At 36.8% G+C, this 19372-nt stretch overlaps 2 protein-coding genes across 4 annotated transcripts in view; one reads left to right on the plus strand and one right to left on the minus strand.

Moving 5' to 3' along the window:
• The window catches only part of LOC127452937 (BCL2/adenovirus E1B 19 kDa protein-interacting protein 2-like), a 35192-nt gene extending 20927 nt beyond the window's left edge, over positions 1-14265 (plus strand). The window contains exon 12 of the transcript XR_007899332.1: positions 13505-14265. The gene's annotated coding sequence lies outside the window, so the exon portion shown is untranslated. The remainder of the gene's footprint in view (positions 1-13504) is intronic.
• Positions 896-16395, minus strand: LOC127452953 (CDC42 small effector protein 1). 3 transcript variants are annotated; one of them, XM_051718868.1, is made up of 5 exons: positions 16253-16395; positions 14903-15213; positions 8800-8904; positions 2199-2278; positions 896-2104 (listed from the first exon to the last, which is right to left on the minus strand). In XM_051718868.1, the coding sequence occupies exons 2-4, from the start codon at positions 14963-14965 to the stop codon at positions 2210-2212; spliced, it is 237 nt and encodes a 78-aa protein (XP_051574828.1). In that variant the 5' UTR covers positions 14966-15213; positions 16253-16395; the 3' UTR covers positions 896-2104; positions 2199-2209. The 3 variants fall into 3 exon arrangements, with proteins under 3 accessions (XP_051574828.1, XP_051574829.1, XP_051574827.1); XM_051718869.1 differs by having other exon boundaries at positions 896-2081; positions 14903-15210; positions 16253-16391; XM_051718867.1 differs by having other exon boundaries at positions 14903-15210; positions 16253-16390.
• Positions 16396-19372: the final 2977 nt, after the last annotated feature.

The raw sequence follows: 19372 nt of genomic DNA on the forward strand, positions 1-19372 counted from the left end.
CAGCCAATATAAAAGGGCTGGTGTAAATCGTGACAATTAAAAAACAAAACAAGAATTCTTCACCAGACAATATCAATAAGGTGTCTAAATAAAAACCAGCAGATCTTTCTTTGTGCAACTGTATTGTTACAAATCAAAGCACAATAAAAAGGTACAAATAACAAGATGCAAACAACACAATGTAATATGAAAACAACACTAAGTACTGCTCATATTTGATCACAAAATCAAGAGTTGGACTAATGAACCAAAAGATTTTCATTTAAAAAAAATATATATATAAAACAACAAATATAAAAGTGGAAGAAAGAGTGAGTGCTTTGCTCTATAAGCATCTGGGCTTTAAAAAGTGTAACGGCACATTATTTGAAGAAAGATGAGCAAACAATCACACACACAAAGCAAAGGTGCAGAAATCTGTTGGCAACATTTATCAAGATAAATGAAATTTTGAGGTCTTTGGCTGAGATGAAAATATTGTGCTTTCTCTATACAGTCTACCAAGAATGAAATTTGATTCTATGAGCACCACTGGGCAACTCCATACTAAAAATACAGTAAAACATTGAATCTCTAAAGCAAAACCGACAGTGTGGAAGTTTTCACTACACGGTTTTTCCTACTAAAATATATGACATTTCCTAATAACTTCCAGCAAACACTAAAAGTAAATTACACTGTTTGGAATCTCAAAAATTATACATCACAATTACAAGCAAACATCTGTTTGTCAACATGCGGAATTCAGCCAAACACAGTGCTACTTTGAGCAGTATCCAAAAACGTAAAATACAGAGTAAAGTAAACAAGGTGTGTGTGCGAGCCTGATTTAATGCCAGTCACAGTGTACAGGTGCACAATGGTGCTGTGTGCTTACTGGAAACAGAGAGCGTGTGTTCGTGCTAGTGTGGGGTGGAGCTCGACGTGTGAAAGTGAGACTAAATGTGATGTTTAAATGGCAGAGGGCAGAGACTTTCTCCTGGCAAGATGCCTGTATGATATCCAGTGTTCAAAGTCTCAACTCGGATAAACAGTTAATAGCTACTGGAGACGAAGTTCAAGAACAAAGCCTTTTTCTAATGCTTGAGGGTTAATCTTTAGAGCTATAAACGCCGTTCTGCCAGGGTTGTTAATGCAATTATCAGACGTGCTGCCAGTGAGAACTAAAGAGTACTAAAACACTATTTCTTAAAGTGATAGTTCACCCAAAAATAAAACATTCTTTCATTACTTACTCATCCTCATGTTCTTTCATGTAGCAAAAGGAGATGTCAGGCAGAATGTTAGGGACTAAAGCCTCAGTCACCATTCACTTTCATTGGATTTCTCCCCCACCCCCATACAACAAAAGTGAATGGTGACCAAGGCTGTCAGTCCCTAACATTCAGCCTAACATCTCCTGTGTTCTACATAATAAGGAAAGTTGTACAGGTGAGAAATGACACTTGGAACAAGGGTGAGTAAATCATAACAATTTTAATTTTTGGATGAGCTATATTGGCACCATAATTTTATTCTTTACATATATACACATACTGGAGGGGGAACTGGATCATATGCTAATCAATAACAATTTGTGCAACTGTTAGTGGCAAGCAGTTAGAGACACTAAAGCTATAGCTGAAAATGTATTTCCATTACAAAACAAAAGCAAACACACATTTGCGCACATCCTTATCAATGAGAGACTATGACAAACAAGCCAGTTATAACTTTAGGAAGGCAGTCAAATAGTCCCCTGTTTTAAAGTGATAAGAGCCTTTCCTCCTCTAAACAAGCACAGCCAGTGTCTCAACACAGTCAAATGCACATTACACACTTTTTTCCAGGCATTCTCATACAGTCTGGTCCCAATCTACTAAAACAGTCTCTGAGTATGGGGGCAAATTTTTCCTCTGAAAAGAGAATCCATTTAAAAAAAAAAAAAAAAAAAAAAAAACTTTGCAGAGGTGTCATCCATTTGGCAGCCACAGCAATCGAACATTGCTGTTTGTGACCGATACCTGTTCTGTTGATGTAAAGCTGGTATCTATCCTCTATTTTGGTAAAGTGATGCTAGCTGGACCGGGTCTGCTGAGGATCTTGGGATAAAAAACAAAAAAGCCTGGAGAACAGATGATGGTCTATGATTAAATTGACTGTGAGAGAGAATGAAGAGAATGAGGAAGGTGTGTGTGTGTGCGCACGTTCATACTCACATGTAAAGAGGCTATAACAAGCTGTTTCGTCCATTAGCATGAGGCACTTTGGATCGCATTTGTTCCTGGATCGGGCCAGACTGCAAGAGGAAGTGACATAATGAGGTTATCGCCATGGAAAAGGTGCATAATTATTTACACTGCATCATACTGTACATCCATAAAGAGAGGTGCATGCCAATAACTAACAAAACCAGTACTATTTGTAATTGGTTGCTTGATATGGGATCAATGGCATTTAATGGAAAGGTTAGCTTGACACTTTGGAACACTTCATGGACCAGGGGTTCATTTTTTATCAAAATGAACAGATTTCAATTTTTGTTTGTTTGTTTGTTTATACATACAAGGAACACATTAAAACTGAATTGGAAACTTTTTACCATACCTCCATCATTATGTTGACAAACTGTTATTCTACTGACATGGTTTAGGGTTTTTCAAAAATCCCTTGAGTTTTCAATCTATATCCACTAAACTTGGCACAAGCCTTCAGGCTGTTCTGACTTAAAATGCTATGTCTTTTCTTACTTAACAGAATTACAGTTTTCGCACATAGACTTCCATTGGCCAAATGTTTAATCAGGCCAAGATTATTAAACACCAATGGTCGGAGGCCTAGATAGCTCAGTGGTAAAGACGATGGCTACCACCCCTGGAGTTCGCTAGCTCGCTAGTTCGAATCCCAGGGCGTGCTGAGTGACTCCAGCCAGGTCTCTTAAGCAACCAAATTGGCCTGGTTGCTAGGGAGGGTAGAGTCATGTGGGGTAACCTCCTCGTGATCACTATAATGTGCTTCGTTCTCAGTGGGGCACGTGGTGAGTTAAGCGTGGTTGCTGCGGTGGATGGCGTGAAGCCTCCACATGCGCTATGTAATTTCAACATGCTTTTTCAATAAACTAATATTCAAAATTTTAACCAAGCATAAGCAAATTCTTATTTTAAAATACCAGTAACAATATAATAATTACTGTCACTTTTACTTTATCAAAATAAGCTGTCATTTATCCAGACATAAGAGTAATTTCTTTTGCGGAAGTCCGCACCATTTTAAATAGATCGATATAAATACTAAAACCACTTTTTTCAAAAATAACCACTAGATGGTTCCATAAACATGTGAAACTTACATACCATATGTTTTTTGTTTTTTTTTGCTTTTCAGCTTGAACAGAGTGAGACAGGAGCTGTCAAACATTGTGTATTTTTGATACAGCGTTATAGGGTTAATATTAAACAATGAAAATCCATTATAAAAATATACAAGTTATAACTTGATGTTTAAAACTATAATAATGTAAACATGTATTGAAATAAACAAACCACTTCAACATTTGTTTGAAAATGATCAATTATTATTATTATTATTATTATTATTTTAAATTACGACTGTCCCACAGTTGTGGCGTCACTTCTACCAAATAATGTCGCCCCTTATAAATTTCTTCTCTCCAAAAGTGTACTTGTCAGTGGAGCACATACTTGAGATGAAATATGAGACAAGTGATGTTTAAAGGCAACAAAGAAAAATCAAGGTAAACATCACTTTTGGGCAGAGTGGTTTTATTGTGCGTCTTTTGACTCTTTTCCAGTTAAGCTGTAATTTTGGCCAAAATATGCACACACAAAAAAAGGAACGGATCCAAAAAAAAAAATGGTAGCTATAAAATTAGACTTTGTTAGCAAGACAAAAATGTTAAAAATGATCATTTCCATCACCACCACAGAATTTTATTAAACACAATACAGTTTTGAGATGTGGTGGAAATGACGCAGTGGTGGGAATTTCCATAAATTTCAGAAAAACATACATTAATCTCCAGTGATACAAGTAAATAAACTGTTGGACATTGTTAGTAGACAAATAAAACTCAAAACAAATTGAGGGTGTTATTTTTTTTTAATTTTTATTTTTTTTATGTTTTAAACACCCATATTATATATATAAAAAAATAAAAATAAAACAAAAAGAGTGCGCACACAAGTCATTGCCCAATGCAGTTAGTCTTTAAATGGCCACAAACCGACTGATTAATAATCAGCATGGCTGATACTGGTCAATTATTTTAATTATTTAATGTTATGATTACGCAATTTGTCCTTTTATTAATGCTGTATTATGCATAAACATGAGAAATATAAAAGCAGTGGCATTCACATACACTACGAGAGGTGGATCTGAAAAACTCTACATCCATCATGCATGAACAAGCCTGTTGCACACACAGAGCTCTTCACTGTGACACCCATTGTTACATCATATGTCACAGGAACACTAAATCGCACAGCAGAACGAGGAGGAAGCTCTTTCTCAATGGCCATTCAATACACAAGATTCCAGCGCAATACAAAAGAACAGAACCACAAGGGAAAATCCAGCAGGTCAATCACCTGCATTAAACCAATGCTTGGCCTGTCACATCACATTAACTATGAAAGGCTGATAACAACCAATACCGCTTATCACTGGAAGTTTCAGCTGTATTGTGAATAGGTCCAGCCTTTGATTAAATTACTAAAGCCGCCATTTAAGAAATTTTTATCATTTTCACTCACAAAACTAAACTTAACAGTATACATTTAGCAAATCTCTCCTGAAGCAATTGAATGACATGATCACTTAAAGTCAATCATTTAAGTGAATTCAAACCCTTTCTGGCTTTCAATGACCAGTGCAAAGACCTTGACGAACAGTTCATTTAAAGAGCTCTATTCTCTCTGATGGGCCACTCGCCAACATTCCTCTGAGCAAGTTGCAGTCTGCTTGATTCTGCCCAGGTATTCAGTCTCTTTCTCTTGAGCTGAAGGATTAGGCAACTCCAATTCTGTCTTATTTGACAACTCAACTGCACAGTGAGCACACACTTAAGATATTACACAAGTCTCCCTTCAGTAACGTCCTACATTTTCAGTAAGTCTAGTTCATTCAAGCAGCAATACAACTGGTTTGTAATTTAGATTAAATGCCTTGATGTAATTAAAAAGTAACAACAACAACATCAATAATAATAAACTGTATAAATAGTATAAACTAAAAGAATGAATTGTGAATGAACAGCATGAATTGTGCTGCCAGTCACAATTCATCGCAGATTTTGAAAGTGATGAAATTTCTATATATTCTATAAATACTTTTCCTGTCAAATGCATTTAATTCTTTCTTAGAAAAGAATATGTATGAATAATGTTTTATTAACTTTTCCAAACAAAGCCTTCCACAGTATAAAGATAGAAATGCATTAAAATAGCACCAATTTAGTTTACTTTAAACCTTTCCCAAAGTCAAGAGGTAGATTAATCAATTAAAAGAGCTAGACCCCACATAAGTTGTGTATTCGTTGCAATGCACATTAAATATCCCAAACCCTCATTCTCCACAATATGGCAGGCTGTGGCAATTGACAGGACATTTGATCTTTTCTGCCATATCGATGTATTGCATAAATAGAAAGAGAAGTATGGTTGTGTGCCATTCCCAACAAGGCCAACGTTTTGTTCTGCTTTTAGTGCTGGCACTGCCCAAGTAATGATTCTTCATCCAAATTGTCCACTAATCATTAGCTGATGCTTCAAAAGATCGGCAGCAACTGGGTCAAAATTAAAATAGTTTGAACTTCAAATGGTGCGTCGATGGACTTTCCACAGGAGAACTCCAACAAGCTAGCCAGCCACATCCATCCTTTATGTATCATGTGTTTGTATATTAGTTGACAGTTAAAGGGGTCATGTCATGAGGCATCAAATTTTCCTTGATATTTTGACATACAAGGTATGCTACTATAAAAACATACTGTAAATTTCAGAACTCAAAACTTAATCTCCAATGCAATAAAAGCATTTATTGAAACCAAGCTTTGTTCTCCACTTCCGTGACTTCCCTACGTCACTTAAGGCCCATTAATTCATGAGCGCCTCTACAGTAACATCAACAACACCTAGTTTACATCATTGCACCCTTGACCCCACCCACTGGTGCTCACTTTGTAAGCAGAGAGAGAGCAGGACAAGTGTCACCTACTAACTATTCCTGAACACCGATCTGGACTATTTTGAATTATTTTTGTATATAAACATGCATCAGACAGATGTCTTTGACCATTGTCATGTATCTCGTGGCGCTTTTAAAAGATGCTGTGCCAAATCTTTTTCACAGTTGTAACGGCATTGTTTCATTTAGCTGCTCTGCCTCTTGTTGTTTTGAGCACAAACGCGTCCTGGACGCATTCTTGCACCCAACAGAACTATTTTTAATTGTTGATTTATGCAAGCATACACTAGATGGATGTCTTTGACCGTTTTGATGCGTTTCCAACGATGTGCGATGCGAGACTGTTTGTGTGTGCCTTACCATGCTTTGGACTATGTATATGCATCGTGTGGCTGTGTCTTCAGCGTTTTTCAGAGCGGACTGTATGTTTTTTCAGCTCATGTCAGCATGGATTGCTTGTGAACCATTCATTGTACAATTCAAGCTTTGCAAAGGAACTGTTACTGAAGGATGGGGCAGTTAAAAAACACTACTAGATCCGTTCACAAAAACATACACAAAAAAAAAAAAAAAAAAGTTTATATATTTCAAATGTCATGACTGTTTGAAAGTTTGTGGTGCTGATGTGCTTGAGTGAACAGTTTAATTATTCGGGCCGCACGATGTTAGCCAATCATAACAGTGGGCGTTTACGTTTAAGTTTAAAGGAGGCAGGCCTGGGTAGCTCAGCAAGAATTGGCACTGACTACCACCCCTGGAGTCACGAGTTCGAATCCAGGGTGTGCTGAGTGATTCCAGCCAGGTCTCCTAAGAAACCAAATTGGCCCGGTTGCTAGGGAGGGTAGAGTCACATGGGGCAACCTCCTCGCAGTTGCGATTAAGTGGTTCTCACTCTCAATGGGGCATATGGTATGTTGTGCGTGAATGTGCTGTGAGTCTCCGTGGTGTCATGCACAGCAAGCCACGTGATAAGATGCGCGGATTGACTGTATCAGAAGCGGAGGCAACTGAGACTTGTCCTCTGCCACCCGGATTGAGCTGAGTAACCGTGACACCATGAGGACTTAGTAAGTAGTGGGAATTGGGCATTCCAAAATTGGGGAGAAAAGGGGATAAATAAAAAATAAAAATAATTTAAAGGAGGCGCTTAGGCCAAAACAGAGCATTTCAGACAGAGGGCCAAAAACAGGTTGGAAAAAGATAATTTTATTAAATTGACCGTTTTGGTGCAAAAATAAATAAATCTATAAATACATAATTTACTAACATTAATCAGCAGTGGACCTCAGGGAAGATAATACATTTATTTAGAAAAAATATGTCATAACCCCTTGAAAACTTGAGATGCTTCTGTGGTAATTAAATTCCGCTTTACAAATGACGCAAAGTACTTGATAACTGAGACAGAATCGCTGTTGTGTGTGTGTACATCAGCGTAATGACCCCAGACATAATGCAAAGGATTCGCTCTTTTCCAACCATTGTTTTGAACTCATACGGAGCTGAATAAAATGTCAGAATCTAATTTTATAATTGCAAATGTGTTAAATCACAGTAAAATGTAAAACGTGAAACATTTTTAATGAATCGCATGCATTTAATTAACACGTTAGTTTTCGACAGCTCTAATTCTTAAATAACTGTTACTACTAATAACTTTATAGTATAAAACAATATCATAAAATATCAATCTAAAATGAACCGAAAAAATTGTAGCTTAAAAGTTGTCAATTACATTTATTAAATGCCTTGATACTAATAGTAGTGAATTTAAATTTAAAATTAAAAACTTTTACTAATAATAACTTTTTAAAATAATAATATAAAAAATACTAACTTAATAAAAAAAATAATATGATAAAACTAAAATAAAACAAATGTAGCCTAAAGTTCTCATTTGAATAATATTTATTAGATGCCTTGATGTTAATAATAATAAAAACTCTATAAAAGGTATAAACAGTAAAAACATGTTACATTATTTTTATATACATTTATTAATAATAACTTTATAAATAATTTAATATTACAAAATACTATACTAATTATTAAAATACAAAATTAAAACTAAAACAGAAAAAGAGACTGCTCACAGTGCTTTTGTGTGAATAACATTTAGATGTCTAGATGGTAATAATAAAAATAATATAAACTGAATACATAGTTATGGAATAAGACTAACATAAAAAAAAAAACAACATCTATAGATCATCTTACTTTCATTGTGATGAAAATGCTTTACAAACAAGTGTAAGGTTAGTTGAGGGATTAAAAATAATAACTGAAGTGTATTAACACTGAAAAGGCTTGCCAGCACAGAGTGACTACTTCATTAGGGGAACTCCCATAAACATGACATACAGTAGGCAGTTAAACCAGAGACAACATGACATGTTTAAACCACTGGCAGGTGCAGTGGTCGTGTGATTGTGTAAAAACAAAAGGGAAAGAAGGTAAGAGATTGGGATTTTGAAAGGGATCATCCATGGGGATTTTGAAAAGGTTTAGTATTTGGTGCAAGTTGTTCATGTAAATTTCAGTAGCTCTATTTGAGACAAACCTCCAGTCAAGACTGCAAGCCTCACTGTGCTAAAACACTGAAATATAACTTACCGGCTGCATGCCATCTGCCATTTCACCCGAGCCTATGTGTGTCAGATGGACGAAGTTTGTGGGCTCTCCAATCATGCTACGGTCAATTCTCCTCCGTTTCTTCTTCTGTGGAGATAGAAGCTTATATTAATTAGGAAACAGCATAAAGATCCAATGCACTGGATGGGAAAATTGGTAAATGGCATGACACACCCCTCAAGGTGAAAATATAAGTAAAGTACCCATAGGAGTAAATGATAACACTAATGACACTTTCTCTCATATAACTGCTACCTTTCAGCAAATCCTAAATCTAGACTTTGTAGTGTTAGAAGCACTTATATTCTGTATGTAAACAATTCTTTATATTCATTGTTACTTTTGGTTTTGTATGGCTGTTTTATGCCATACGGTGTTAATTGTGCCTGGCTACTATTGCACTCATTTTCCTTCATGGTATTAGGCCTAGCGAAAGCATCCAGGCACACTCAATGCCATCTTAAAGAAGTAATATCCCCAAGACATTCTGATCCACAATTCCCAGAACTCCCAGATTTCCAGTAAAGTTATTGAGAGATTGTAGAAATAAATTGAAACAATACCTGAATAAACAACCAAAGTAATTATGTGATGAGATCATGTGCCACATTAAAGGAGTTGGCATACTTGCCATTACTTGTCTGCACACATTAAATGAAGTGGCATAATACTGGTACAATATACTGCACTGAGTTAACAATTATTTATTACTATACAATGTAATCCTCTATACTGAGCTGTCTTACATCCTAAAGCTACATATCCACCTTTTTTTTTTTTTTTTGGGGGGGGGGGATTTTCCCCTTTTTCTCCCAATTTGGAATGCCCAATTCCCAATGCACTCTAAGTCCTGGTGGTCGCATAGTGATTTTTGCCTCAGTCCGGGTGGCGGAGGACGAATCCCAGTTGCCTCCGCGTCTGAGACAGTCAACCCGCACATCTTATCACATGGCTTGTTGAGCGCGTTGCCACGGAGACATAGTGCATGTGGAGGCTTCACGCCATCCACCGCGGCATCCGCGCTCAATTCACCATGCGCCCCACCGAGAACAAAGCACATTATAGCGACCACGAGGAGGTTACCCCATGTGACTCTACCCTCCCTAGCAACCGGGCCAATTTGGTTGCTTAGGAGACCTGGCTGGAGTCACTCAGCACGCCCTGGGATTCAAACTAGCGAGCTAGCGATCTCCAGGGGTGGTAGCCAGCTTATTTTACCACTGAGCTACCCAGGCCCCCCCTACATATCCACCTTTTAAATGAAAAATGTGTCTGTTATGTAACTCCAAACATCCCACAAAGGTGTTTACTTTCATAATCTTTGTATACTCAATGGCCCGTGTCACAGCAAAATGACGGCACATGCTTTAGTCCTTATCACCTCCTCTGATGTAAAGCAACAGTTAATCTAAACCCTAATCATTTTTATCTAAAATGGCTCTTGGACTGGGAAGTAACATTTGTTACTTCAGATGCCCACTGCTGTCTGGCCTCTCCCCCCACCCAACAATAGAAAAAACAAGAGCCTAAAAATAATAAGAGGAAGGAGGGAGGAAAAGAATGAGCACTCCCAGCTCGGAGGAGCCAGCTTCCCTTCAGAACCCCCTGTCATTGTTACAGAAGCCTATGGTAAACCTGGGTCTGTCATCATTGGCTCAGAACAACAATACAGATAAAAGCAAACCTGCTCACTAAGAGCCACACAATTGATCAAATATGCAAAGCAATTTTAGAAATATAAACATGATTCTTCATGATTGTTTCTACTCAAAATGAAACTTCTGTAATCGTTTATTCACCTTCATGTTGTTCCAAACCTATAACATTTTCACTCTTCCATAGAACACAAAAGTTTAGCAAAGTCTAAGCTTGCTCCTTTCTGTATGAAATGAAAGCAGACAGTGACTAGGTGCTGTCATGATCAAATAATTACAAAAAAGTGCCAAAAAAGTAAAAAATAAAATAGTACACCATATGACTCTTCTGGTTTATTCAAAGTGTTCTGAAGTAGGGCTGCAACTAACGATTATATTGATAATCGATTAATCTAACGATTATAAGAACAATTATTCGACTATTTGGCGATTATTGCAATGATTAATCATTAGCTCTTAACCGATTATTCAGCTTATGCCCAGACTTAAAAGGTTGTATTAAACGTGCTTACTAACAATAAAGGACAAAATCATCTTTTAAAAATACCTCTAAATGACATTCACTGAATTAAAAGGAAAAAAACTTTTTATTAAGTTTAATTTAGTAAAATATTCACTGTAAAAAATCCTATTGTTATCAAGTGTATTTGTCTTGTTTTCCCATTTAAAACTGTCTAAAAATACTTAACAAGATACATTTACTTGAGAAGCAACAGATATTTAGACTTGCTTTAAGAGAATGTATCTTAAAGGTGCAATTAGTAATATATTTACTGTACTAAAGCATAAAATTAACATATGTTATCAGAGATTAAGGAAACATGCCAAGTTGAAATACTGGCTTCTCCGAAAACAATGCTCCAGCCAGTATATTTTACTTCGAAATGTCCGTTCTGGGACAGAATTTCTGTTTGTGTTTTGGCCTGTGTGATCCCCCACTGCCCATTTCCCAATAGTATTTCGACACTCCGGGTTGCCAGATTTGAAACAAGTTAGTGGGCAAACACAGCGTGTTGCAGCCATGGAAGCCAGCAATACAGCTAGCTAATATTGACAAAGTTGTAAAAAAAATCCACGAGCTGGTTTATAATTTGCAAACAATAAAAACGTATACATTAGCTGATCAACTTACAGTGTAAGGCTCGTCACTTGCCACTGTCAGTTTGCTCATTCCTGTTGCGTGTCCTCAACCTGGTAACCCGTGTGAGCTTCGAGTCTGGGGAGGAGGGGGCAGGGAGACAACTCTCTCCAATATTTTGAATATGGACTGCAGTACCCATTTTAAACGCTTGATGTCAATGTTACATATTTCTCCTTTAAATATAAGTGTATTTTTTCACTTGTTTATACTTCTGCGAGTGCAGTAAAGACAAAGTATACTTGTCTTCAAGATCTATTCTCTAAAAGCAAGTCTAAATATCTTCTATGCTGCTTCTCAGGTGAATGCTTTTTTTTAATTTTTTTTTTAATAAAGGATTTTTAGTATATAATAATAAAATATTTCTATTATTATATTTAACATTTGCAGATAAAATTTTATTCTGCAGTATAGCTGCTTAAGTAAACGTATGTTGTTTTAAATGAGTTTTAGATAATTCAAGAACAAATCAAAAACATATCAGCCGGATGCAGTTTCAATCTCTCCCCCTTAGATCGGGACATTCGTGCAACTCATAGTGGCAATGACCGCACAGAGAAATGCCAGTTTTGGAGTTTGAAGTTATTTAAATTATCTGCTTCTGTATTATTTGAACTTTAAAGCTATAATGCATTAAATATACAGTACTGTGCAAAAGTTTAAGGCACTTGTGAAAAATGTTGCATAGTGAGGATGTCTTCAAATATAATGCCATAAATAGTTTTCATTTGTCAAATAATATCATACAAAGTCCAGTAAATATTTAAAAAAAAAAATTTAAAAAAAGCTGAATCAATATTTGGTGTGGCCACCTTTGCCTTAAAAAAAAAAAGAAAGCACAAATTCTCCTAGGTACACCTGGACACAGTTTTTCTTGGTTGTTGGTAGATAGGATGTTCCACGCTTCTTGGAAAATTCACCACACTTCTATCATTTAGGCTGTCTCAATTGCTTTTGTCTCTTTATGTAATCTCAGACTGACTCGATGTTCAGTGGGGGGCTCTGTGGGGGCAATGCCATCTCTTGCAAAGCGCCCTGTTCTTCTATTCTAATCTTTTATATTTGCAAAAGTAATGTTTGGGAGTCTAAAATATATTTTTCCTATTGACACACTAAAGCTGAAGATATAAAAAAACCATCTTAAGACAAATATTTTTGTGAAACATCTTAGGTGCCTAAGACTTTTTGCACATTACTGTAACTGCATTTAAGATGTAACGCCGGTATGTTTCCTTTAAAGACGCTCGACACGGAAGATTTGCAGCTCCGGCTCCGCTTATTCCACAAGGAGAGTGCTTTTGTATTTATTTTGCATTTTTGCATTATAATTCCCTCATACTTTGCAATCTCCATCACCTGAAGCTGTTTGGAAAGTTTAGAGTGCATCTGGACTGTGAGCGGTGTAATTCTTCCTCTCCTCAGTCAGGTGCAAACTGCAGTGCTGCTCTCGTGCACCATCGTTAGAGTTTCATGTGATCTCATGTTACGTTAAATGAGATCAAACGACTATTCGACAACAAAATTCTTTGTCAACTATTTGTTTTATTGTCGACATTTTCGATAATGTTGACTAATCGTTTCAGCCCTTTTCTGAAGCAATACAATGACTTTGTGACAATACAAAAGCTGGTGTGGCCAAATAAATATGCGCAAGTGCGAATGAGACTTGAAAGCTATGACAGAGGGAATGATTTCTGACAAATAACTTCAATTTTGGTCTGTTCATCACATAAAAGCTATCATATTGCTTCAAAGAGATTGTACAATTTATTTGGAGTACTTTTAAGGTGTTTTCTGTCCTGTTACGAGCTTGAAAGACTGTAGTCACTGTTTTCATTGTATGAAAAAGAGCAGCGGCAACATTTTACTGAAATTCTCCTTTTGTGTTCCACAGAAGAAACTCAGTCATTGGGGTCTGCAGCAACATCAGGGTGATTAAATGATGACAGACCTTTAATTTTCAGGTAAACTAACCTTATAACTTTATATCAAGATACATTTTGAAATAACTACAAAATTACTACATTAGCTACAAAACGGGACTGGATCTATTGACACACAAAGTCCAGGAGGCCAAGGCTACCACTAAGTCTGCACATTAACCCATGGAGCTTTCAATGACAGAGCATTCTTTGTCCATCTGCGTTTCACGTCTGGCTTTGCTTTTAAAAACACATTTGCTCTCCTGACAAACTCTGAGGATATCTGGGTCACATTTAAATCAGCTGAAAGGTTTCTTTTCTGTCTTAAACTGCCGAACCAGCACGAGTCATTCTTCACGTGATTAGCGCACACTAAAGTCCCATAAGGGCCGAATGACTGAGCCATGGGGTAATTGATGAAATTAGTCCAGATGTTGACCTCAAGGAGTCCAGTAACTGTGATTCATGCCAATTCTCACAAACCAAACATTGCGGTGCAAAAACAGTTTACATTCAAATGTTTTGTTTGTATTGTTTTACTGAGCTAAATAACTACAAATTCCCAACATGGGTATGTGTACACTTTGGCAGGTTCCAGGGGGTACTTTAATTTTGCTTTGCTAAATGTACAAAGCTAACAGAACCTTAAAATAAATATATTAGAGCTGTCAAAAGATTTTCTGTATATAATGGCTTCCATCTGTGTGAATGACACCCGTAGTGGGATGGATGGATGGATGGATGCGAGTCATTTTAATAAAACTAAAGGTAGTAGGGGCCTGGGTAGCTCAGTGAGTATTGACGCTGTCTACCACCCCTGGAGTCGTGAGTTCGAATCCAGGGCGTGCTGAGTGACTCCAGCCTCCTAAGCATCCAAATTGGCCCAGTTGCTAGGGAGGGTAGCGTCACATGGGGTAACCTCCTCGTGGTCGCTATAATGTGTGGTTCTCGCTCTCAGTGGGGTGCGTGGTGAGTTGTGCTTGGATGCCGCAGAGAATAGCGTGGGCCTCCACATGCGCTACGTCTCCGCGGTAATGCGCTCAACAAGCCACGTGATAAAATGCGCAGATTGACGTCTCAGACGCGGAGGCAACTGAGATTCGTCCTCTGCCACCCGGATTGAGGCGAGTCACTACGCCACCACGAGGACTTAGTGGGCATTCCAAATTGGGTAGAATAGGGGAGAAAATAAAAATAAATAAATAAATACAATAATACTAAAGGTTGTACAATATTATACGCATTAAAAGGAATACATTACTGGTGTGATATCCATGAAGGAGTACTTGACCATTGTTGACAGGGCTGTGGGGGTACATACTGTAAGACAAGCAAAAGTTGGGAAACACTGATCTAAGTGAGACACTTACAGGAGGAGGTTTGGCTACCACACAGCAGCCGATCTTATGCCAGAACGCACTCATCTCCGGCATGCACCGGTTCGAATCCCCACTCTCTCTCGCCACGCTGCAGGCCGTTTAGAGACGAGATGGAGACTGAATCTAAACCTCGTTAAGCCTTGGCTCGTCCAGAAACCTCCGTCTTGATCACAAACAGATTCCTTGTATATGCTGTTGCGGTAATTATATACAAGAACCCTTATTCCCGCAATTATGTTCTTATACAGATGACTGTAGGGTTGTGTTGTTAATGTGAGGTTCTGCGCTTTCAGTCAAATCTGCTGAACGAAAGAAAAAAAAAAGAAAGTTTTCAGTGAAGCATAATCCATCATACATGCTTACCACACATCATACATCTGTTTTACAATATGCAAACCACAACCTGATGCAGACTACAACTGAAGCAACTACATTCTTGACTTTTTAAAATTAGAAGGACAACAGTCATAATGCCCAGTCCAGAAAGAAAGAAAGTCATACCATGCAGTACCAGTACTTTTGCAATACCATGGTACTTAAAGATCACTGTAGTCATGTACCATGATATTTACATAGTACCCAAATTAGCTTCAAGCCAAGATATTGTCATGGTATCTTGTCCACAACACCATGGCACCATGTCCAAAAACATGGTAGTAGTAGTACCATGGTAGTTTTTTGAGAAAGAAAAGTATGAATGTTAACGTAAATTATTATTTGTGGCTTTGACACACAATTTTGTGAACTGCCAACCTAGCATATTAGTCATAACAGACAGCAGTCTTGATACAAAGCTGCTATATTTGGTGTTCACATAAATGCACTAATATAACTGTTACAACCAAGAGAGAAAAACGTGTAATCCATGATGAAATTAAATCAATGTGTCTGCTCCATTACATGTTATATATGCCTTCATATTACTGAAATAAACAGACCGTTCATAAACTTAACAAACAAAACACATCAGCTGTAAACAGAAAACACCAACAGCTCTGAAGAAGTTGGATAAAACAACTATGTGAAAGTTTCTGAAATGTTCTTTTGCTCCCTGTGGACTTGTTTAGACATGAAGAACAGCAGCACACTGATGATTAAGTTGTCATTTGGCTAAAGTGCACAACATTTCCAGCATCCAGCGAATTTCGCTCGTCTCTCATTCCTTTACTGGCAGTGTATTTTATTCAAACTGAACACTAGCTAAAAGTTTGGCACACAAATTCGACTCGCTCGATCCCAGCCATGTTAGCGACTTGAACGAATGAATTGCTAAAGATCAATCGATACTTGGAAAAGTTTCTTTTACTCATGTAAATGTATATATACACAGAAATACGCTACCTTATATGTAAAACAGAGTCCCGGGCTGAAAGAGAGGAATGCATCGTGTCTTGTGCTGACAGAGCTGAGGTTGAAAATGACTGAGTTTTCCAAATCACCGAGGTGTGGTTGAAGTTTCCCCCCTTGATATGAGGAAATACTTCAACATTTCCAAACCAGCGACCATGAGCGCCACCAACGGGCCATATTTAAATTTAAGATTAAATTAGCAAAAAGAAGTGTTACATGGCCAAAGCACAACGGGGCTAAAGGCCCCTGGGGTAAAAGGCACTTTGATTTTATTTTCTCCCAAAATACTAAACAACAGCAACACCTACCCTAATACTTTCCTAAAGACCTCACTGCAAAATATTCCTGATCCATGAAATCCTTGCGTGCAATGTTGATTTTGAGGTGATTTAATCTAATATTTAATAATTTTTCAAATGTTGCAAATTTATGTAGCTAATGATAATCTCTGAAATGATCACATTTTTTTTAAGACAAAAAAAATATATATAATAATAATAATTTTAAAAAAAAGATTTGTAATTTTCAGTTTTGTTTAAGGTGATTGAGATATATCTTGAGATATATCTCTCTCTATATATATATACATACACATACAGTACTGTGCAAAAGTCTTAGGCACATTAGATAAAACATTTATCTTAAGATGGTTATTTATATCTTCAGCTTTAGTGTGTCAATAGGAAATATGCATTTTAGACTCCCAAACATTTCTTTTTCAAATATAAAAGAACAGAAAAGAAGAACTGGGAACCCTGCAACAGTTGTCATGGCCCCCACAAAGCCCCCCACTGAACATCGAGTCAGTCTGAGATTACATAAAGAGACAGAAGCAATTGAGACATGCCTAAATAGATAGAAGAACTGTGGCGAATTCTCCAAGAAGCTTAGAACATCCTATCTGCCAGCAACCAAGAAAAACTGTGTCCAGGTGTACCTAGGAGAACTGGTGCTGTTTTGAAGGCAAAGGTGGTCACACCAAATATTGATGTAGCTTTTTTTTATGTTTACTCGACTTTGTATGACATTAATTGATAAATGAAAACTTTTTATGGCATTATTTTTGAAGACATCCTCACTATGCAACATTTTTCACAAGTGCCTAAAACGTTTGCACAGTACTGTATATTTCGATATCTGTCCAATAAGTGAAAGGATAGTATTTGGGGTAAACAAAAGCCTCCCTTGTTGCAGGGGCTAAAGGCCCTCATAAAACAGATTTTTCTAAGTGGAGGGAATAGATTTGTTATGAAGAATATTCAACTTTGGCTCAACTTGACTGATCCAAACACATTGAAGATTAATTTGTTTATAGAATACTTGAGATGTTATGAAGTGCCAGATGTGACTGAAATTAACAGGAAATAGTTTATCTTTTCTGAAGTTATTTTGAATAGGCATTATCTTAATTTGTCTTGCTGTCTTTGCCTAAGTTGACAAATGTTGCCCTATACTGTATCTATTATCCCTATATTTACACAATATCACTTTAACACCCCTGGGGGCCTTTTAGCCCAAATGTGTGGGGTTAAAGGCTCCAAGTGTAGGGTAAAAGGCTCCCTAACTAAAAAAATTTTAAGGTGTGTCTTTAGCACCATTTTACCCTATATGTGTACACACATATACATACCAGAATAAAAATAAATCAGAATAAAACCACACACGCACATACTAATATATATATATATATATATATATATATATATATATATATATATATATATATATATATATATATATATATATATATATACATACACACACTGGTGGCCAAAAGTTTTAAATAATGTACAGATTTTGCTGTTTGGTATTTTAATTCACCAAAGTGACATTCAACTGATCACAAAGTATAGCCAGGACATTACTGATGTAAAAAACTGCACCATCACTATTTGAAAAAAGTCACTTTTGATCAAATCTTGACAGGCCCCATTTCCAGCAGCCATCACTCCAACACCTTATCCTTGAGTAATCATGCTAAATTGCTAATTTGGAACTAGAAAATCACTTGCCATTATATCAAACACAGTAGAAAGCTATTTGGTTTGTTAAATGAAGCTTAACATTGTCTTTATGTTTGTTTTTGAGTTGCCACAGTAGATGAAATAGACTGGCATATCTTAAGGTCAATATTAGGCTAAAAAAATGGCAAAAAAGAAACGGCTTTCTCTAGAAACTCATCAGTCAATCATTGTTTTGAGGAATGAAGGCTATACAATGCTTGAAATTGCCAAAAAACTGACAGAAAGAGATGTAGAAGGCCAGATGTACAACTAAACAAGAGGATAAGTACATCAGAGTCTCTAGTTTGAGAAATAGACGCCTCACATGTCCTCAGCGGACAGCTTCATTGAATTCTACCCGCTCAACACCAGTTTCATGTACAACAGTAAAGAGAAGACTCAGGGGTGCAGGCCTTATGGGAAGAATTGCAAAGAAAAAGCCACTTTTGAAACAGAAAAACAAAAAGAAAAGGTTAGAGTGGGCAAAGAAACACAGACATTGGACAACAGATAATTGGAAAAGAGTGTTATGGATCTTAAACCCATTGAGCTTTTGTGGGATCTGTTAGACTGTAAGGTGCGTGAGAAGTGCCCGACAAGACAGCCACATCTATGGCCAGGGCCGTTTCTAGGCATAGGCGAACTAGGCGGTGCCACCCCCCCCCCCATTTGTGGCACTCACAAATATAGTGAAATCTGTACACACACACACACACACACACACACACATTACTATACATACACATACACATACATGTATACATACACATCAGATTGTGTATATGTCTTTATAATAAAAATATATAGTACATGAGTGCATTTGTACTTTTGTGCTGTGTGCGGTAGCTATTATATATTATACTATATATTTTAATTTTTAATTTTTATTGAATAATGTGTATCTATATAGTAAAAAAAATAAAAATAAAAAAATAAAAAACAGCGTATTGTATACTGTACAGTGTATGTTATTATTTGTATATTGTTGAGTGTAATTATGTGTATATCAGATGTTTAAATTGTGTTGTGTTAATTTGATGTTATTGTAAATTGGTATATGTCTCATCACTGTCACGACTGCTATGTTGATCGGAACTGCACCCAAGAA

This window comes from Myxocyprinus asiaticus, chromosome 15 (genome assembly GCF_019703515.2).
Source record: "Myxocyprinus asiaticus isolate MX2 ecotype Aquarium Trade chromosome 15, UBuf_Myxa_2, whole genome shotgun sequence".
NCBI classification, from domain to species: domain Eukaryota; kingdom Metazoa; phylum Chordata; class Actinopteri; order Cypriniformes; family Catostomidae; genus Myxocyprinus; species Myxocyprinus asiaticus.

Coding starts and splice junctions, on each gene's coding strand:
- LOC127452953 (XM_051718868.1), bottom strand. CDS start 14,965: ATGCCGGAGATGAGTGCGTTCTGGCATAAGATCGGCTGCTGTGTGGTA. Junction 8,905..14,902: donor TGGTAGCCAAACCTCCTCCT/GTAAGTGTCTCA, acceptor CTATCTCCACAG/AAGAAGAAACGGAGGAGAAT. Junction 2,279..8,799: donor TGGCAGATGGCATGCAGCCG/GTAAGTTATATT, acceptor TTCCTCTTGCAG/TCTGGCCCGATCCAGGAACA.